Consider the following 22,401-nt stretch of genomic DNA (forward strand, 5'->3'; position numbering starts at 1 on the left):
CCTCACTAAAAAAAAAAGGGGGGGGGATTGTGAGGGCTGAAGTAAGGAACAAGTAAAGAATGACTGCCACCTAGACAGGGAAGTTGGGAGAAGGAACCAGTTTGGCAGAGTGTGGGGGAGCATTGATGGGGTGGGGGAGGGGACTGCAAAGAATAACTTTTTTTTTTTTTTTAAATGGGGCAATGCAGGTCTTGAGTTAAGTTCAAAGTATTTAGCTTCTGAGAACAATACCTTCTTAAGGGCCAGCCAGACGTGGTTACAATCTAATTAACTTGAAGTAGGCTAATCAGCAGTCAATCACTCTCACGTATTCTAATCAGTTTAGAATAATCTCCAGGTGAGCCTTTCAGTAATCTGCCAAATCCCATTATTTTATCACATTTCCTATAGTTATTTACAAATTCAAGGTCTGATTGTTATAAGCAAGTTTTATTTATTTCAAAACACCATACTGAGCATACTATATAAGTTGGGTAAGTAAAGCTTCTATTAAACACATTTATTCATAAATTTTATTTTATTTATAAATTGCCCATTATGTGCCAGGTACTATATTGGGTGCTGGAGATAGAAGATACTTATGGGAGGTAGTATGGTATAGTGGATAGGGCACTGGACTCCAGGTCAGGAAAACCTGTGTCCAAATCTTGCCTCAAATTCTTATTAGCTGTGGGACTCTGTGCCTCTGTTTCCTAATATGTAAAACAAAGAAGTTGGCATCTAAACCCAACCATATCTAGCTTCAAATACTGTATTTGATCCTATAATGTGAAAGGTAGTGAGGGGACTTCCAGGGCAGAGCCAAGATGGCGGAGGACAGGCAGTGAGCTCCCGAACTCATGACACGATCGCTCCAAAAAACATCCAAATAACGCCGTAGGAAAATGCCCAGAGCAGCAAAACTCACAGAAGAATGTGCTGAAATCATCTTCTAACCAAGAACCGCTTGGAAGGTCAGAAGGAGAGAGCTGCTGTGCTGATACAGGAGTGGAGCCCAACCCCACAGTCACCCTGACACAGATCCAGTCTCAGGAAGTCCTCACCAGAGAAGGAGACCCCCAGAGCCTCTGAATCAGCTGAAGCACCAGTGTTGTCTGGAACTAAGCTCACAGTCTGGTGAGAGGGCTGAGCCCTGGGCAGGGGGGGAGACTACAGGGGTCTATGCTGGTGCTAAGGCAGAACTTGGATTTTACACCCCTGCTGAGAACCAGGAGGTAGGCTTGAGTAGCAGTGGCCCAGGTGGGGGAGGGGCACAGGCTCATCGGAGCTAACAACCACAACACACAAAGCTGGTTGCTTGGCAAGTTGGTCTGGGGTCATCTACAGACCAGGGAACAGGCCGGGTGAGGGAAGAACCTGATTCTCCTTAAATCATACCACCTGGGACATCTTAAGCTTGGGATACTACAGCCTGGAAACAGTGCCCCACTTTAAGGAGCTAAAAGTCTAGTAAAAGAAAGGCAAGATGAGCCGACAGAGAAAGGTGAGGACCATAGAAAGTTTCTTCAGTAACTAGGAAGACCAAGGGGCACCCTCAGAGGAAGATGTTAACATCAGGGCCCCTATATCTAAAGCTACCAAGAAAAATACGATTTGGTCTCAGGTCATAGAGGTGCTCAAAAAGGACTTTGAAGATAAAGTTAGAGAGGTAGAGGAAAAAATGGAAAGAGAAATGAGGGTGATGCAGGAAAGACATGAGAAAAAAGTCAACAGCTTGAAAAGTCAAATTCGCCAAATGGAAAAGGAGGTACAAAAGCTCTCTGATGAAAATAATTGCCTAAGAATTAGGATTGGACAAATGGAAGCCAGTGACTTTATGAGAAACCAAGACACAATAAAGCAAATCCAAATGAATAAAAAAATAGAGGGCAATGTAAAATACCTTCTGGGAAAAACTGCTGACCTGGAAAATAGGTCCAGGAGAGATAATTTGAAAATTATTGGTCTACCTGAAAACCATGATCAAGGAAAGAGCTTAGACACCATCTTCCAAGATATTCTCAGGGAAAATTGCCCTGAAATTCTAGAAGAGGCTAAAATAGAAATTAAAAGAATCCACTGATCACTTCTAGAAAGAGATCCCAAAAGGAAAACTCCTAGGAATATTATAGCCAAATTCCAGAGTTCTCAGGTCAAGGAGAAAATATTGCAAGCTGCCAAAAAGAAAGAATTCAAGTACTGTGGAGCCCCAGTCAGGATAGCACAAGATTTAGCAGCTTCTACATTAAAGGACCAGAGGGCATGGAATATGATATTCCAAAGGGCAAAGGAAATGGGAATACAACCAAGAATCACCTGCCCAGCAAAACTCAGCGTTATCTTTCAGCGGAAAAAATGGGACTTTAATGAAAAAGAAGACTTTCAGATATTTGTGATGAAAAGACCTGAACTGAATGGCAAATTTGACTTTCAAATACAAGACCCTAGAGAACCATAAAAAATTGGAGCTGGGGGACATACCTGGGGTAGTACAGTGGGCGACTGTCTTGTGTCTGAGGCCAGGTTTTGGCTGGGATCCCCCTGAGTCCAGGGGTGATGCTTTGTCCACTGTGTCACTTAACTAGGTGATGACATCTTTAGGGTTAAATTGAGGGGTGAAGGGAATTCACTGGGGGAGGAGGAAGGGCAGAAGTGAAATCCTACATGAAAGTAACAGGATAAGGCTTATGGAGTGGGGGAAGAGATGGGAGAGGAGCAGGGCAGTAAATGAATTTTACACTCATCAGAAAAAGCTCAATGACCTTAAACTCATCAGAGCTGCCTCAAGGAGGGACTAACAGATACCCAACTGGGTTGTAGTAATCTGTTTAATCTGGGCAGTAAATGAGTCTAACACTCATCAGAATTGGCTCAAAGACCTCAATCTCATTAGATTTGGCTCCAGGAGGGAATAATGTACACACTCAATTGGGTGGAGTAATCTCTCTAACCCTGCAGGAAAATAGGAGGGGGAGGGGATAAAGAGAGAGGGGCAAAAGAAGGAAGGGCGGAGTGGGGGAGGGGACAGACAGAAGCAAATCCCTTTTGAAGAGTGATAGGATGAAAGAAGATGGATAATAGAATAAATATCATGGGGAAGGGAATAGGATGGAAGGGAAACAGTTAACAATTGTAATCATGAAAAAGAGAAAAGGGGGAAAATTGTACAAAAAATATTTATAGCAATTCTTTGTGGTGGCTAAGAATTGAGAATCAAGGGAATATCCATCAATTGAGGAATGACTGAAGAAACTGTGCTATATGATTGTAGTAGAATGGTTTTGTGCTACAGGAAATGACAAACAGGATGATCCCTGAAAAACCTTGAAAGACTAATGAACATCGATGTATAGTGAAGTGAGCAGAGCTGGGAGGACATTGTGCGTAGTGACAGCAGTATTGTTCAGTGAGCAATTGTGAATGACTTAACTACTCTCAGCAGTGCAATGATCCAAGACAATCCCAAGGAACTAATGAGGAAGCTTACTATGTACCCCTATAGAAAGAACTGATAAAAAGAACACTTGTGGATTGTATATATATCACCTGATTTCAATCTTGTGGAGAGGGGAGAAAAGGGAGGGAGGGAGAAAAATTTGGAACTCTAAATCTTATGAAAATGAATGTTGAAAACTACCCTTACATGTAACTGGAAAATAAAATAAATGTTTGTTGCAAAAATGAAAAAAATATATAATAAATAAATAAAATAGAAATTTGTAGGTAAAATTTTAAAACAAAGAAAGGTAGTGAGGGTACTGGAGTTGAGGTCAGGAGAATCTAGGTTCAAATCTTGTCTCAGATACTTGCTAGGGTATAGTTCTGGGAAAGTCACTTAACTCTTCTGTGCCTCAGTTTCTACATCTACAAATTTGGAAAGGGAGGTGGACTCAATGACCTGTATATAAGATCCCTTCTAACTCTAAAATCTATGATCCAATGGTAATGGGAGCAGGGGCACTAAAAACTAGGAAAATTAGGAAAGGCCTTTTCTGTAAAGTGGAAAAAATTCTAAATTAGTGGTTGGAGGGGTTTGAATTCTGACTCGACTATTACAAGTTGTGTGACTTTGTGCTTCACTTTCCTCAACTGTAAATCAAGGAATTAGACTTTTTAATGGTCCTCTTTATTTTAAATCTTATAATCCTAAATGTGCTGGGATGGAGAATTGCTCTATTGCTCTCTATCCAAACGCCTGCAATGGTAGATTATAGGGTGGGGGCTGGGGCATGGGGCATGGGGCATGGAACATGGATCAAGTGGAGAGAGGACCTTGAATTATCCATAGACCGGCCACAGTTCACTTTTGCCTGGTGCCTGCAGCCAGAGCCAACCACTGCATAAGGTTCAGTGACAAGTCCCTGGCAGAGGGCTCAGGCACAGCTGGAATTGAAGCTCCTCCCCCAGCTCCCTTAGCCCTCCCCTTCTCTCTCCAGAGCCTCCTCCCCTTCTCCCCAAAGGTGGCTGGCTCACTTTCCATCTAAGTCAGAGTGGCCGGGGAGAGTGGGAGAGAGGGAGTGCGAACTGCCTCCCCGCCTGCCAGGCTTCCTCCGTGCAGTCTCGGGCCGTGCCGGGTCCTGACTGGTGGCCCTCTGCCATGCAGGCGCCCTAAGCAGTGGGGGGCAGCATGAAGGGGGGCGAGCGCACTTATTCCCGATGTCCTGCCCTGGGTTGGTTTCTTTCAAAGTGCTGCTGCTGCTGCCCGTGCAGAGGTGAGAGCAAACGTAGAACTTGGCGGGGGGAGAAGGGGGAGGGGGGGGAAATCCTTGATTTTGCTAAATAAGCCGCGCTGCGCTGGGGTTGCGGGGCGAGGGTACTTAGATAGTGGTTCTGGGGAAGGGGCTGGAAAGGGCGGAGAGCAGAGGTTAGGAAAAGGTGAGGGGCGTGTTTAGCACTCAGCCTCCGTTCGGCTCCCTAATTAAATGCCCTCTAGGTGGTATTCAAACTTAGCTCTTTTCCCCCCACTTTGGAAAGCTGCAGCTAGTGAAATGCGTTCCTCGGTGGATTTCTGGGGCCCAGTCTGCGAGGGGGGAGGGACTCCAGTAATGAGTGAAAGGCGTCTTTCTTCTTCAGCGCTCATTTGCATATGGATCCGAACTTCAAGATTTAGCATATGACTCTGGGCTGCAGGAATGTGCTTGACACTTGTCGCCTCACCGGGAACTATTTTTGCCCAAGCGACAGTTTTCTAATGGGGCACAGGTCGCGGTAGTGCTGCTGCTGCTGTTTTGCTCTACCCGGGCTGAACTCGGCTTTGTTAATTAACTTGAGAACTCTCCTAGAGCGCAATGGAGACTGTGTTTAATTATATTCCGTTCATTTTGGGACTGTTGAGAAGGCTTGGAGGAAGCTACGTGATTCTACCAAGTATTCCTGCAAAGTTGGAGAGTTGTCAAGGAGAGCCCCATAGTCTGGGAGAAGGTTATTGATTTGGGGGAGGGGGGTCGGTATTCGACTATGAGACTAACGGCAAAATTCTTGGTCAGAGTCAGCAAATGTTGCTAACCGCTGCTCGTTTTCAATATTATAACGCCTAATTCAGTTGGTGATGAATGGAGGTGCAGTTGGGCGAGATAAAAATTTTCCTTTTCTATTGATTGATAATTATTTTATTTGATAGTAATTTATTTTTTAAATGTTTTATTGATGCGTATTGGTTTTTACGCTACAGTCGTTTCTGCAAATACACCCACTAACACTTCTTAGCCCTCAAAAATTGAACTCTCCTTCGTAACAGGAAAATAACTTTTGTAACAAAAAAATAACTTTAACAAAAACAATAACTCCTATGAAGAGTTACTGGCACGGACACTTTTTAAAGAAGTGTTCTCTGAGTAACTGTGTATATACCTCAGTGGTTTCATTCTCTTGTATTTCCAGCTTCCCTTTCCCTTCCCAAAGTCAGCCTAAGAATTTTTACATCCTAGACAGTTTTAAGAGAAATAAGACAAATTCCGACCATTCCCCTCCCCCCTGCCACCCCAGTTTGCCATTCACAACCTCAGGGTCGCAACTGCCCATAACTCAATCAAAAGGGACTAAAATGCAGTTAAAGGAAGGTAAAGTCTAGAATTCAATGGAGGGAAAGAAACCTTGGAAAGATCCACTGTTGGTTTAAGAGAGATTCAACTTTGTGAATAGAGGTTTGAAAGGGAATCTGTGTGTTTTGGGGGAGGGGAAAGAACATTGAGAAACTCTTAGAAAATGTTGAGGGGTAGGGGAAGAAAGAAATATGCATTGGAACCCGAGTTGATCAGTTTCCTTCAGAAGCTGCCCTGCCAGTCTGAGAGCTTCCAAAACATGGTTTCCAGGGAGTTGGCTTCCTGTAAAAATCCAGTGTAGATTTTTTTGTTGGTTCTTATCTAAAGCCCTTACAGCTGCCCTCCTTCAGACCAGATGTACTCTATATGAACAATCCTGATTACTCAAAAGGAAAAGTACCCTGTGGTCTCATCCCCTCATTGAGTGTGAATTACATTTTTTCTTTTTCTTTTCCTTCTTTCTCTCCTTTCTCTCTTTCTTTCTTTTTTGATGTTCCTTTAAGGCCCTCAAAGAGTAGAAAGGTTGGGGTAGAGAGTAGGTGACAGGGCCATGGGAGTCCCTGCTGAGAATGCCTTTTGTTAAGGGGAGACTTGGTCAAGCAATTGATAAAGGGCTTCCTTGTATTGGCTTTTGGCCCCTGTCACCCAGTGCCTCAAATCAGCCCTCTAGGAGGTTTTGTGAGACAAAGGTCAAAGTAGTTTGGGTTACCCAGCCCTAGAAAAGGGAAAGGATAGAAAAAGTGGCCTCCTCTTTGCCCTTCCCCCACTTCACTCCCTGTCATTTCCACAGGCTTTGGAGCTCTGGGGTATTAGATTACAGGGTGCCTGTCTCCTTAGGGAAGAGGAAAGCAGACTTATTTAGATCACCACCCTCTGGGGGGAAATCCCTTATTGGTTAACTCAGTCCAGGTGGAGGGGCAGATGATAGAGAGCAGAGTGTTAAGGGGAGTGGGGGGGCAGAGCAGGAATGCGAAGTCCCTGGATACTTCTTAGCTTGGCCCCATGAGGAAGGTGAATTAGTGTTATCAGTACATCTCCTAAAATTCAATTTTGAAGCAGATGGAAAAGATAAGGAGATCTCGTGCAAAGCTTGATCCTCCAAAATTCTGAAGGTGTTATTTTGCTGCCTCAGCACCATAGCCTTAACGGCAAAGACATGTCTATCATCAATCTGTCAATCAAGTATTTCAGTGCCTACTAAGTGCCAGGCCCTGCCCCCCACCTTTTTTGAGGGGAAGACAAGTAAAACAGGCCCTGCCCTCACAACCTTGCTTTCTATTAGGGAAATGATGACTACACATATGAAAATATACATAACATTTATACAAAATAAGTACAAGGTCATTTACTTCGCAGTGGAAAGATTATGAAATAAGAAAGTTGGACTAGGTGTCCATTAAGGTCCCTTCCAGCTGTAAATAAATCTATGACTTTGCCAAGATTCTGGAGACCTGAGTTCTTGGTTTTTGTTGGTTTTTGTTTGTTTGTTTTTAATTTTTGTAGGGCAATGAGGGTTAAGTGACTTGCCCAAGGTCACACAACTGGTACATGTCAATCGTCTGAGGCCAGATTTGAATTCAGGTCTTCCTGAATCCAAAGCCAGTGCTTTATCCACTGTGCCGCCTAGCTGCCCCAGGGTTTTTTTGGTTTTTTGGTTTGTTTGTTTTTATGGAGACCTGAGTTCTAATGCTGATGCCACCACCAGCTTGCCAGGTACAGTGTTTGGCATGCTAGTTAAACTTGGTTGCCTCATTTGCAAAATGGATTAGGTAGATGATCCCTTCCTTCTCTGACCCTCTCAGTTGAAAAATAATCACCATAGATGACAGACCCTGGGAAAAAAGAGAAGATCAGGGAGGGGCATTTTGGTCCATTGGTTCTGTTTGAGAGGAGTTTTCATCCCTTCTAGGTGAACCAGTTGTTCTTGTCTGACAGACTGAATTGGAAGAGCCTTTTAAAAAATAAATAAGTAAATAAAGGAAGCACTGGAGACTTCAAGTGCTAAGCAAAGAGGTCTAGGGTCCCTGGTCTCTGCTTGGTCACAATGACTCACTTTGACTGTCCTAGGGCTGCCTCTGGAGGAACTTGATTAGCGAGGTAGTGGGGCTGGTCCCCAGGCCTGGTGAGCCAAGGGAAGGAGGGAGGTGGCTTCTTCAGGGGAGAATTGCTGGACTAGCTCCTGACATCAGAGATTTAATTCTGTCTTCTCCTGAGCTTTTGTTCAAAAGAGAATAGAGTGGTGAGAAAGAAGCTCAGCTCCGGGTGACTTCCACACCCATCCATCCCCCTCTTTGGGTTTGATTCACTTTCATGAGTGTGTGCAGGGTTGCTATGACTAATTCCCCTTGGGTGATGGGGCTCCCATCCTGGTAACATGGTTCTTTGGAAAGCAAGGGGATTCTGAGGTCAGAGGACCCCAGATACTTAAATCCTACCTCTGACACCTGCTGTGTGACCTTGAGCAAGTTGCCTAACTTTGCTAGGCTCCATTTCTTCACATGTAAAATGAGGGGGTTGAATTAAATGACCTTTGCGGTCCCCTTACCCATGATCCTAACCTGGAGAAAACTAGGTGTTTGCCATAGAAAGAATGCTGGGCTTAGAGTCAGAAAGACCTGAGTTCAAATCTCTCCTCAGATAGTTACTAGCTGTGTGACCCTGGACAAGTCACTTAATCTGGTGTATAGGAGGCACTTAATAAGTGCTTGTTTTCTTCCTTCTACTGGTAAGGTAAACAAGGACAACATGTATGTAAGTGAGTGAGAGATATTTTTAATGTTTTTTTCTTAAAATGCACATTTATTTTATTTTTATGTTTTGTTTTAATATTACTTTACTATCCTAAAATATTCCTCTCCCCTTCCCTATCTAGTAAGCCATCCCTTAGAACAATGTTTTTTGTTTGTTTGTTTTAAGGGGGTAGGGGGAGAAAGTATTTCAGGAAAACTGATGAGTCTGTGAAAGGTGTCGAACAGTATCTGCAATATTATACACCCATTCTCTCCTGCTGCAGAGGGGAGAGTGAGGGGCTAAATGTATGTTTTTAATATCAGGTAATTCTTCTCTCCTTAGATTGCAGGTATTTATTTTGTAGGTCAAGTGACATGCTAGTGAAAGTTCAAAGCCTCTGATAACACAAGGACTGGGCTTTGTAATCCTTACTTTTTGGCAGAGAGGGACTAGACCTGTGTTTTCATACAGTGTAGGGACCCTCCCTCTCCCAGTTCACCCTCTGGCCTTAGAAGATTGCTTGGGACCCGAAAAGCTAAGTGACTTGCCCTCAGTCCCCCATTTAGTATATCTTTCCTAGATTTAGAGCTAGATGAGATCATCTAGTCCATTATTTGACAGGTGAGGAAACTGAGGTCCAGACCTGCCCAAGCTCACACAGCTGGCACATGATAGCGATTGAACCTGTATTGTCTAACCCAGACCAAGGACCCTCTCCCGATTCAGGATGAGTCACAGGCAGGATGTGAACTTGGATCTTTCTGAATCTGAGGCCCACTCTTTCTCCACTCTGCCATTCTCTCCCTCAGACATAGCTTAGGTCAGGCGCTGCCTTGTCCCAGCTCTGTACTGCCATCACCCACAAGGCCTATAAAGTGACAATTATGAAGAAAATAGAAATTTGCTTTCCAGATGGGAAACAGTGAAGGGAAATGGCACTTCCCTGTAAGTTTCTCTTCCTCCCCTGCGGGCTTTGGGTGAATAATCTCCTGGTAGAAGAGTTTGATAAAAGGTGAGAATTTCTGCCTGGATTTGAAGGAAAAGCTGACAGAGGGGTAGAGAGGGAACAGGTAGGAGGGGAAGAAGAAAATAAATGGGCTACATCAGCCTCTCTTGAAAGAGGGACAAAAGGCCAGACGAGTGTGATAATGGCAGGCCCCTGTCTGAAGACTGATTAATCATTGATACAGCACTCATGGTTGCATTTTAGGGTCATTCTGCCCAGCTAGACTTTCACATAAGCCGGGGGAAGTAGGTCACTCCTAGTTCCCTTATTTGTCTTTAAAAGAAAAAATCCCAGTGGTCTGGGGTAACTGGAAAGACTTAAAGACAAGAGGCCCAGGACCATGCTGGGGGCAGCAATCACAGCCTGGCAACCTTGAGGGGATGGTTGAGATAGAGATGCTGAAGAGCCTCTCACCTTAGTCTTGTACTTCAGCTCTGTAAGACAGCGCTCAAAACTATAGCTAGTCTAGCATGCTTGTCATTAACTCCTGGGCAAAACTCATTTCTTCCTAGAAATGTTGTCTGAGTAACAGCATCTGATCTTTACCACTGCCTTTCACACGTACGTGTGTATGTGTGTGTCTTTATAAATGCCTCTAAACCTTTAGCAGTTATAGCTATCCTGCCTTCCCTCCCCAACCTTCCAATTGCCCAGTTAAAGACTCTATACCTAGAGAGTACTCCATTGAAGGGAGGGAAGTAAGGGGTGTAATGGGAGTGGGAATTGACCTGAACTGAAATAGTTCAGCCACCAAGAAAAAGAACTCTCATTCCTTTGCAATCTCCAGTGGGATATGGGGATCACAGCCACTCATGATGCCAATAGTCGTGGATAGCGAGGCATGATGGCAAAGTGGACCCAACATTGCCCTGGAGTCAAGAAGACTTGGACTCAAATCTACCTTTAACACTAGCTCTGTATGACTATGGTCACATCAACTTCTCTGAGCTTCAGTGTCTTCCTCTGTTAACAAGGACAATGGTAGCCAGCATTTATATGCTACTTTGAGATTTATAAGGCACTTTTGCATCATCTCATTTGGTCCCCATGACAACCCTGGGATGTAGGGGCTATTATCATTCTGGTTTTATGGAAGAAAAAACTGAGGCTAAGAGAGGGTAAGTGACTTTCCCAGGGTCACACAGCTAGCTGACCTCATGGGATTTTTTTAAGGTTTACAATATATGTAAAGTGCTTGTCAGTACTTAATGGTCTCTATAAATGTCAGCTATTATTATAAGATGGCCCTCACTTCTCTGCTGTGAGGAGGGAGCTGTTTTTCATTATTTGTTCTCTGGGACCTTCACTTGTTTTCTAGTTACTGAGAGTTCAATTGACTTTTGGGGTTTGGGGGGGGTTTTCCCCCTTTGGTGAGGCAATTGGGGTTAAGTGACTTGCCCAGGGTCACAGAGCTAGTAAGTGTTAAGTGTCTGAGGCCAAATTTGAACTCAGGTCCTCCTGAATCCAGGGCCAGTGCTCCATCCACTGCGCCACCTAGCTGCCCCTCAACTGACTTTTAATGATATTTTTATTTACATTGTTGTAGTCATGGCTTATATAGTTTTCTCCTACCTTTTATTTGTATTATTTTAGCAGAATTCCCCTTTGTTGATGTAAGAAGCTGGTGAAAATGTCTATCACCTTATTTTAATTGCAAATTTCAGTAGGCTTGTTCATTCAAAACTGTTTCATGAGTACCTTCAAGTCAAGTCAAGAAAGCATTTATTAAATGTCTACTATGTACCAGGCAGGGAGCTAGGTGGTTCAGTGGATAGAGCTCTGGGCCTGGAGTCAGGAAGACCTGAGTTTAAATCTGGACTCAGACACTAGCTAGCTGTGTGACCCTGGGCAAGTCACTTAACCTGTTTCCCTCAGTTTCCTCATCTATAAAATGAGCTGGAGAAAGAAATAGCAAGCCACTCCATTATCTTTGCCAAGAAAACCCTATGGACAGAATTGGTGTGCTATGATCCCCAGGGTCACAAAGAGTTTGATGTGACTGAACAACAACAGTCCTAGAAGGAAGGCACTAGTTTTAAAGGGGATCAGAAAAGGCTTTTTGCAGAAAGTTGGTTTTTAGGTAAGACCTGAAGAAAGCCAGCAGGTCGAAATGAGGAAGATGAGCATTCTAGGCATGGGGAACAGCTGGAGGAAGCACATGAAGTCAGGAGCTGCAATGTCATGTCCGAGGAATAGAAAGGGGCAAGTATCATTGGGTCAGGGAGTAAGCGGAGGAGAATAAGGGGTAAGAAAAATGGAAAGCTGGGAAGAGACTGTTTTGTATGAGAACACCCAAAGGTCCAACCCCTACCCAGTAGGGGTTGCTGTTGAGCCCACTGCATTCTACACCCACTCGTGAGACAGTTTCAAAGTCCCTAAGTGGTCTCTGCTCCCGCAGCTGTCCCAAATGTGTCTCTAAACTGTAGGAAGTGTCACTGGGGAGTCCTAGATTTGGAGTGATGATGAGATGGAAAGTCTATCTGCTAGTTAAGGAAGGAAGATGCCCCTGCTCTGCCCCTCTGAGACCAGCTACTCTTCTTCCTTTTTGTAGATTGGAGGTGCTTGACATTTGTCATACCCTGTAGTAGCTGGCACTGGAGTGACCAGGTTGCCCTTTCTTGCTTGTATCTGCTCCTCCTTTCTTTCTTTCTCTTTCTTTCTTTCTTTCTTTCTTTCTTTCTTTCTTTCTTTCTTTCTTTCTTTCTTTCTTTCTTTCTTTCTTTCTTTCTTTCTTTCTTTCTTTCTTTCTTTCTTTCTTTCTTTCTTTCTTTCTTTCTTTCTTTCTTTCTTTCTTTCTTTCTTTCTTTCTTTTTCCCCCCATGGGGCAATGAGGGTTAAGTGTCTGAGGCTGGATTTGAATTCAGGTCCTTCTGAATCTGTGGCTGGTGCTTTATCCACTATTCCATCCAGCTGCCCCCCTTTTTTCCCTCTTTTTAGCTGGGTTTAAATCCCTGATGTACAATCCATCAGTAGATCAGCACTCAATTAATAAAACCTTATTTTACCAGACAGGATCCAGAAACAAAACCTGAGCCAGTCAGTCCCTTCCATCTACTATCATTGTCATTCAGTTGTGTCTGATTCTCTGGGACCCCATTTGGAGTTTTCTTGGCAAAGACACTGGAGTCATTTGCCATTTCCTTCTCCAGCTCATTTTATAGATGAGGAAACTGAGGCAAACAGGGTCAAGTGACTTGCCCAGAATCATAAGTGTTTGAGGCCAGAATTTGAACTCAGGTCTTCCTGATTCCAGGCCTAGCACTCTATCCGCTGCACCACCTAGCTGCCCCCTTCCTTCTATAAGGGGAACAACAATGTATGCATCCAAAAGGAAAAGGAGAGGTGCTTGCAGCTAGGGGGATCAGGAAAGGGTTTTTCTACAGGGAGGGGCTCAAACCAAATTTTGAAGGAAGCTGGGGGATGGGGGGAAGCAAAGGTCAGAGGAGAATCCATTCCAGGTGCAGAGGACTGCCCAGTGCAGGGCTGTGGAGCCTAGAGAAAGAAAATTGCATTTCAGCTCAGCTAATAGGCCAGTGTGGCTGCACCATAAAGGACATGGAGGTGGAGGATGATATTTAATAAGCCTGGCAGGGTAGGCTGGAGCCGCACCATGAAGGGCTTTATGTTCCAAACAGAGACAGGATTTGATTTGGATTTGATATTAGAGGGAGGTGCTGGAGCATTTGGGGCCAGGCAGAAGCATGGCCAGCGGTAGAGTTTGGCAGCTTTGTGGAGGACTGGCTGAAGGGAGAAGGAGGGAGGCTGGAGGGAGGGGAGTCAAATAGGAGACTTGCAATAGTCCAGGAGAGGTAGTGAAGGACGGGGCAAGCGAGGCAGCTGTGTGAACGTATGGGGAGGGGAAGGGGAAAGGAATACACATTTATGTAGTGCCTTTTATGTGCCAGGGCAGCTAGGTGGTACAGTGAATAGAGCTCTGAGCCTGGAGTCAGGGGGATTCATCTCCCTTAGTTCAAATCTGGCCTCAGACACTTACTAGCTGTGTGACCCTGGGAAAGTCACTTAACCCTGTTTGCCTCAGTTTTCTCATCTGTAAAATGAGCTGGAGAAGGAAATGGCAAACCACTCCAACCCCTTCCCAAGAAAACCCCAAATGGGGTCACAGAGTCAGACTTGACCGAAAAACAACCCAACCAAAAAAAAATGTGCCAGGCACTGTGATACCCAGTTTATAAATATTATCTCACTTAATCCAACCCTGCAAAGTAGGTGCTGTTACTATCCACATTTTACAGTTGAGGGAACTGAGTCAAACAAAGGTTAAGTGCCTTTCACACCATCACACAGCAAATAAGTGTCTGAGGTCAGATTTGAACTCAGGTGTTCCTGACTCTGTGTCCACCTAGCTGCCTTGGGAATAGATGTTACTAATGTAGAGTTGACAGTACTTGGGAAATGATTGGATATGATGGGGTAAGGGAAGAGTGGAGTCAAGGATAGCTCCCTGGATGCCAACCTGTGTTCCTGAAAGAATGATATGCCCTTGACAGAAATAGGGAGAGGGTTGGATTGAAGAATGAATTCTATTTTGGACCTGTGAGTCCAAGGTGCCTGTTGGACATCCAGTAGGGAATGTTCAAATAGGCAACTGGCGATACTGAACTGGAGTTCAAGGAAGAGACTAGCCCTGGATATATAGATCTGAGAGTTTTCTGGAGAGAGAGGGACAATTGAATCCCTGATAGATGATGATGTCACCAAGAGACAGAGTACAGAGAGAGAAGAGGACCCAGAATAGAGCCTTAGGGCAAACCCACAGTTAGGGGGCAGGATATGGATGATGACACAGCAAAAGGGTTTGAAAGGGAATGCCCAAATCAGGAGAGAGTCATCAGGAATAGCCAAAGAATCACCAAGAGCAGAGGGTGACCAACTATGTTTTGTTTTGTTTTTTTGTTTTTTTTAGTGAGGCAATTGGGGTTAAGTGACTTGCCCAGGGTCACACAGCTAGTAAGTGTCTGAGGCTGGATTTGAACTCGGGTCCTCCTGACTCCAGGGCCGGTGCTCTATCCACTGCGCCACCTAGCTGCCCCAGACCAAATATGTTAAATACTGCTGAGATTGAGGAGGAGGATGATTTAGGGAAAGGGCATTAGATTAGCAATTCAGAGATCATTGCTAATTTTGGAGAGAACGTTTTGGACTGAGGGATGGGTTTGGAAGACAGACTGTGAGAGACTTAGAAGTAAGTGAAAGAAGAAGTGAAAGTAATGCATGGATCTATTTTTTCCCCCTAGGAGTTGGGTTGTTATAAGAAGGAAAAAAATAGGATGATAGATTGAGGAGGGGGAAATCAAATGCAAGTTCCGGTTTTTGTTTGTTTTTTGAAGGACAGGCCTTGAAGGAAGGAACCAACAAATAGCAACTGAAGACCAGAAAAAGAAAGATGAGCCATGAGTAGCTACAATGGGGTGATAGGATCATAGAATGATAGATTTAGAGCTAGAAAAGACCCCAGAAATCATTGAATTCATTTTTATAGGTGAGGAAACTGAAGCTCAGAGCAGTTAAGTGACTTGCCCTGGGTCACACTGCTTGTGAGTGTCTGAAGTGGGATTTGAACCCAAGTCTTCCCCAAGTCCAATGCCCTATCCACTGTGCCATGATGCCTCCCAGATCTCTTATGGACATTGTCTTATAAGAAAGGGCCTTGTAGGCAGTGGCCCAGGAACATGCCCTATAGTAAGGACTCAACATTTTCTTTTTATTCTTAACCCCTTTGGCCGACTGGTAAAGCCTACAGACCCCTTCTTAGAAACATTGTTTAAATGTATGCAGTTATCCCTTCCGCAGCTCGACTTTCCCCATCATGATTTTGATATATTTTGGTTTGGTAAAAGAAATTAAATGAAAATTTGGGGGGAATTTTGTGGAAGCCTCAGATGACACGTGAAGGCCAGAAGATGACATAGAAAAAGAAATGCATAAAACATATGTATAGTATTGCAGAATATCAACATTTTATCTTTGAATACCATAAATAGACACAGTTTCTTCTTCCCTGGCACAAAGGTAAGCCCCCAAAATTGTAAGAGGATCTTCCACATCGTGGGGGAGTCCCCGCAATGCGCAAGGGATGACTGTACAGTAAAACATATAGGATTTCCAAGGAACCTAATTGTATTGAAAGACAGTTGTCAAAATAGGTTTTGAAAAATGAGTTCTGGGGGCAGCTAGGTGGTGCAGTGGATAAAGCACCGGCCCTGGATTCAGGAGGACCTGAATTCAAATTTGACCTCAGACACTTGACCCTTACTAGCTGTGTGACTCTGGGCAAGTCACTTAACTCTCATTGCCCTGACAAAAAAAAAGGAAAAGGAAGAAAGAAAAAGAAAAGAAAGACAAGTTCCAAGAGTCCTGAATAAGGATCTTTGCTCCAGAAGATTAGAGAGACAGAGCCTTGTTCCCCTGGCCTCTCCAATGGTTCTTCTAGAGCATGGCAGAATAGACACACTCTTAGGTACACTTCCTGGAAGGAGGGAGAGCTGTGGCTACACCTGGAAGGTAAGGGAGCTGCCAAATCAGCTCAGCAAGGTCAAAGGGCAAAGATCAAAGACACAAAACAGGTTGCTCGACATTCTTTGCACTCTCCCTGATGACATCCAGGAAGAAACAGCTAGTCTGGCAGGGAAACCCTTTCCACCAAGAGCCAGGTACCTTGTAAAACTCCCTTCCATCCCCATACAAGTGCCAGTCTCTCCCCCGACAGGGATGACAGGAGGGCGGAGACTGGGGACAAAGGATGAAACATTGCCTAGGTTTGAGGTGGTGCTACAAGAACCTTAGAGAGCAACAGGTTTCAGAGTGTCCCAAGCTCATATATCAGTAAGAGGAATGCATCTCCTCCTTGAAGGTTCAAAGGTTTTTAGGTATGAGGTGAACCTTAGAGAGCAACAGGTTTCAGAGTGTCCTAGAAGGAAAGCTGGAAGGAAGCCCAGAGGTCATCCAGTGAAACCCTTTCATTAGGCCAGAGATGTTCATGGTATTCTTAGCTACAGGCCCCCAGGTAGTAAGTGGTGCTGTTGGGATCTCAACTCACGTCCTCTGCTTAGAAAGCCAGTATTCTTTCCTTTGGACCCCTCTCCTGAATCAGTCTACCTCATTTTACAAGTGAGAACATTGAGGTGAAATAAGTTGTCCTTGGTAGCCTGGTGCCTCAGTGGATAAAGCGCCCTGCTTGGGGTCAGAAAAACCTGAGGTCAAATCTGACCTCAGACCTTGGGCCAGTCACTTCACTCTGTTTGCCTCAGTTTCCTCATCTGTAAAATTAACTGGAGAAGGAAATGGCAAACCACCCCACTATCTCTGCCAAGAAAACCCCAAATGGGGTCACAGAGTTGGACACAGATGAAACACTGAACAACTACAACAATTTGTCTGGGGCCACATAAATAGTAACCACCAGGGCCAAGGGCCGAACCCAAGACTCCCAAATGAGGACTTTCCCTCATACCCTACTGGTCTCCTCAAATTGGCTTAGAACCTGATGAATGGGATGGTGCTGTGAGTTGAATCTCTCTCCTTTATGACAGTAGAGCTAATGAGATGTTTGGCCTCTCTGGGTTTGTAACTCAGGAAGGTGGGGTAAGGGTGCCTAGCTTTTGGGTGGTTCAAGCATGAATATTCACATCTTTGTTTTTGTTTTTGCAGGGCAATGAAGGTTAAGTGACTTGCCCAGGGTCACACAGCTAGTTAAGTGTCAGGTGTCTGAGGCTGGATTTGAACTCAGGTCCTCCTGAATCTAGGGCCAGTGCTTTATCCACTCCGTCACCTAGCTGCCCCCGTGAATATTCACATCTAAGGTTCTGTGAAGAGCATTGCTCTTCCAAACTCCTAATCCCTAAATCCTTAAGACCCAACCCTAATAGAAATGCCCTCTCAGTCAGTAAGCATTTTAAAGCACCTACTATGTGTCAGTCAATGGGCATTTTAGAGTACCTACTATGTGTCGGCCAATAAGCGTTTTAAAGCGCCTACTATGTGTTGGGCACTGTGCTAACTACTGCAGATACAAGGAAGGGTAAAAGACAGTTCCTGCTCTCAAGGACCATACAGTTTAATGGAGGAGACAATATGCCAACAACCAATAATAATAATAATAATGATAATGATAATAATATTTACTTAGTATTTTTATGTGCCAGGTAATGAACTATATACTTTACAAATATTGTCTCATTTGATATTCACAACCATGTGCATTCAAACTATATACAGGATAAATTAGAAAACAGATTAACAGAAGGAAAGCACTAGAATTAAGTGGGATCAGGAAAGGCTTCCTGTAGAAGCTGGAATTATTAGGTGGGAATTGAAGGAAGCCAGGGAAGGCAGGAGGTGGAGATGAGGAAGGAGAGATTTCCAGACATGGGAGCCAGCCAGTAAAAATCCGTGAAATGAGTTGGAGATGGGATTCTTGCTTGAAGACCAGCAAGGAAGCAGGTGTCACTGACTGGGTGAAGTATCGAAGGAAAGACTTCATGGATCTCTCCTTCAGTTCTCTCTGTCATCTTGTGTGAAAACATCAATTTAAATTGTGTTTAATCTCTTCAAGTTCCATTATCTCCCATTCTTAGCCTGTGAACTAGCATTTGGGATGGAGATAATCTTGCGTGGGACAGCCAAGTGTTCTGACGATAAGGGAGCAAGTGTCCAGCCTTGTGTAGTGTCAGACATCAAATGAGAGACATGGTTGGACTAGAGCACCTCCTAGGGCCCTGTTAGCTATAGACCTGTGTTCCCCATCAGAGACTGTATCCCAGGTGACAGGATCACAGACCTTTAAAACTGGAAAGGAGCTGGGAGGAGATCTGGTCCAAGCGATGGCTTGTTAAGGTCACAGATGGTAAGAGACAGAGCAGGGTTTGAATACAGCTCCTTTCACTCCAAATCCAGTATACTTTGCATTTTACCATGCTTTCTCATATATGGCATGGTCCTGAGGATCCTAGACCTTAACCAACATATTCAGAACTTCCTTTATTTAATTCATAATGTGGAGTCATACAGAATTAACCGAAAAGTCCCTTTTCTCAAGAAGCATTTGGTCTAATTGGGGGGAATGGTATCTTAAAAGAATTGCTGGATTTCGATAACTGGGTCTGTATTCTGGGTCTGCAAATTGACTTTATGTGGTCTGACTCTGAGCAGTCCCCCTCCCCCCCACCTCCCAGCCTCAGTTTTCTTATTTGAACAATGAGAGTGTTGGAGTAGGTGACCTCTTATGGTCCCTTCCAGCTCCAAATCCTGTGATCCTACATAAACACGTGAAAACTTAGCAATGACAGATGTAAATAAGCTTGAGGCAAAAATAGAATCCAAGAGCATTAGAGTTGAAATGATTTTTAACAATTATGTCGCCCCACTCCCTCACTTTACAGCTAAAGAACCTGTCCCAGAGAGCCTGTGACTTGTTCAAGGTCATGTAGCTTATTTAAGCCATCTCATAAGGCAGCACATGACTGAGTGTTAAGTAAGGAGTGTTAAGTTCTGAATGGGTTCTAAGAAGGCCTGGGGTGGTCATGAAAAGAAAAGGTCGTGGGGAAGGTGGAGCTGGAACTAAATAAATAAGCCTTAGAGCCCAGTTTAGAAGGAAATAGGTGGAGAGGAGGAGCCAGGGCATCCCGGGCAGGTAGAAGAGCATGAGCAAAACCATAGAGGCAGGACAGCTAGGTGGTACAGTGGATAAAGCACCAGCCCTGGATTCAGGAGGACCTGAGTTCAAATTTGACCTCAGACAGTTGACACTTACTAGCTGTGTGACGCTGGGCAAGTCACTTAACCCCCATTGCCCTGAAAAAGGAAAAAAAACACCCATAGGGGCAGGAAAGCACACAACACAACTCTTCTTCCTTATTCCCAATCCTTCCAGATGTCTGGAGTGTGCAAAGAAATTGAATAAAAAGTACTTTGGGGGTAGCTAGGTGGCACAGTGGATAAAGCACCAGCCCTGGATTCAGGAGGACCTGAGTTCAAATGTGGACTTAGACAGTTGACACTTACTAGCTGTATGACACTGGGAAAGTCACTTAACCCCAATTGCCTCGCAAAAAATTTTTAAAAAGTACTTTGGTAGAGCTATAACCTCATCCTTGCACCTACTCCTTCCAGTATTCCAGTAAGCAAGGGCAATTTGAACTCCATCTATTGCCTTGTCACCCTGTCGACGCTTTTCAATGTAATAGAAACAATAGGTAACATTTAAATGGCACCTACTATATGCCCAGCACTGTGCTAAGAGCATTACAAATATTATCTTATTTGATCCTCACAACAAACTGAAAGCAAAAGCAATAAGGGATGCTGTGTGTGTGTGTGTGTGTGTGTGTGTGTGTGTGTGTGTGTGTGTATCCATTTCTTTGGTTTGTCTCTCTCATATGATGCAGATAATGGATAGTTTCATCCACTTGGTAGTTAGGCCACACTCTTTTTGACTCATTTTGTATCTTCAGTATAATGTGGTTCGACACTCAGTGAGTGTCAGGAGAACCTGGGATGAGGGGATCATAGATCTAGAACTGCAAAGATCTCAGACCGCAACTAGTCCAATTGGTCTGACCATGTCACTCCCCGACTCAATAAACTCCAGTGGCTCCCTATCACCTTCAAGAGAAAATACAAAATGCTCAGACATTCAAAGTCCTCCATGACCTGTCCCCTTCCTACCTTTCCATTTTCTTATACTTTACTCCCCAACATGTATTCTTCAGTCTAGGGCCATATGGGTAGTTCTATGAACAAGACGCTCCAACTCTTGTCTGTCCAGCATGCCTGTAACAGTCTCCTTCCTCTGCTCTGACTCTGACCTCCCTGGATTGCTTCAAGTTCCAACTAAAATCCCACCTTTTACAGGAAGCTTCCTTAACCCCTCTTAACTCTAGTGCCTTCCCTCTCCTGTTTGTCCTGTATATAGTTTGTACACATTTGTTTGCTTGTCTCCCACTAGACTGGGAGCTCCCTGAGGGCAGGGTTTGTCATTTGTCTCTTTTTGTATTCCCAGCACTTAGCACAGTGCCTGGCACATAGTAGGTACTTAAATGTTGATTGATTGATAACACACAGACAAGAAAATTAAAGTCTATGAGGATAAGTAATTTGCCCAAGGTTCCCTTGTTAGCAGGATTTGAAACCAGGTTCTTTGCTTTTTTTTGGGGGGGGGGGGCAATGAGGGTTAAGTGATTTGCCCAGGGTCACACAGGTAGTGTCAAGTGTCTGAGGCCAGATTTGAACACAGGTCCTCCTGAATCCAGGGTGGGTGCTTTATCCACTGCGCCACCTAGATGCCAAACCCAGGTTCTCTGAATCCAGAATCAGTGATCTTTTTACTCCCTCCTTTAATGACTTCTAAAGTCTCTGATAGTAAATATACCTCACAGGATCTCAGATCTAGTAGCTTTGGGGGATGAAATGGGGTGCAGAGGAGATGCTAAGGATAAAGCACCAGCCCTGGATTCAGGAAAACCTGAGCTCAAATCCAGCCTCAGACACTTGACACTTACTAGCTATGTGACCCTGGGCAAGTCACTTAACCCCAACTGCCTCACCAAAAACAAACAAATGAACGAATGAATGAATACACAAATAAATAAATAAAAAGATGTTCAAAAGAAATACAATGAGCAGAAAGAGAGTGAGAGGTAAGTTGGTTAGAAAGAACTATTGGCCACTATAGCTTCCAAACATTGGAGTTGGGTAGTGAGTTCCCTGTCAACTGGAAGTATCTAAGCAGACCCTAGATGTCCTTCTTTCAGGACAGCCACTAGATGCTATTAAAGAGATTCCTGTACTATGTGGGAAGTTGGGCTAAATGTCACCTAATATCATTTCTAACACTAAACCCCATCAATTCCACTGATCTAAATTTATCTAAATGCAAAACTAAATTCCATAAGGCACCATGTAAAATGCAGTACAAGTAAGCAAGAGGTGGCTTTAAAGACTAAAGACATTTTTGTCCAGGTTGGGTGCTATTTAAAGGCAAGGAAGGAGACAGGCTTCCAAAGTCTCTTCCAGCACGGGGATTTCTTAACTTCTAGTTTCTTGATCTTGTCATGGTTTGCAGCTTTCACTCTTCCTCTTGGGCCATCTCTCTTCACCCCCACCCCCTGTAGCCCAACCCCTTCCCGATTTAACTTTCTGTCTAACCACCAAATAGCCCTTCCATTTTAGAGTTCTGGTGGCCAGCATGTCTGTGGCTATCCTGAAGCAGCTAGTTTCCCAATCTCTCTTTCCTAGGAAGGTGGAAAAGGACTAAATTTAAACCTCATCCTGCTGTTAGGAGACACCAACCTGAAGAGTGAGATGATGAAATGAGAGTTGGACGGTTTTGAGATATGTTTAGGGTAAAGAGGAGTGAGGGTGGGTGGCCTCCCTGGGGACGAGATCTCCTAAGAGACCAGATCCAGTTTCTAAAACTTGAGGGAGGAACTAAGGGGTGGAATGAGGCTCAGCCCAGGAATACTCTGAAGATGAGTTTATTCTTGCTGTGCTGGATAACTCAAGGAGAGCCAGCCAGATTCCCCACCCTGCTGATTCCAACTTTAAACTGTGAGTGACCCAGACCTGCCTGAATTTATAATTGCCGGTAGGCTCTCTTGACTGTCTAACCCCAATGACCCCTCCCCAGCT

The 22,401-nt window shown here is 44.2% G+C and overlaps 1 protein-coding gene across 13 annotated transcripts in view; it reads left to right on the top strand.

Moving 5' to 3' along the window:
- Positions 1 to 22,401, top strand: part of KALRN (kalirin RhoGEF kinase) — a 991,119-nt gene that overhangs the window by 790,033 nt on the left and 178,685 nt on the right. For 4 of the 13 annotated variants that reach the window (XM_043992611.1, XM_043992613.1, XM_043992612.1 and 1 more), the window contains exon 1: positions 4,478 to 4,691. The exons of the other annotated variants lie outside the window; for them this stretch is intronic. In XM_043992611.1, coding sequence (XP_043848546.1) covers positions 4,607 to 4,691 — 85 coding nt within the window. In that variant the 5' untranslated portion in view covers positions 4,478 to 4,606. Of the gene's footprint in view, positions 1 to 4,477; positions 4,692 to 22,401 lie in introns of those variants that run through there. 13 annotated transcript variants of the gene reach the window in all.

Source organism: Dromiciops gliroides, chromosome 3 (genome assembly GCF_019393635.1).
Source record: "Dromiciops gliroides isolate mDroGli1 chromosome 3, mDroGli1.pri, whole genome shotgun sequence".
Classification (NCBI taxonomy): Eukaryota; Metazoa; Chordata; class Mammalia; order Microbiotheria; family Microbiotheriidae; genus Dromiciops; species Dromiciops gliroides.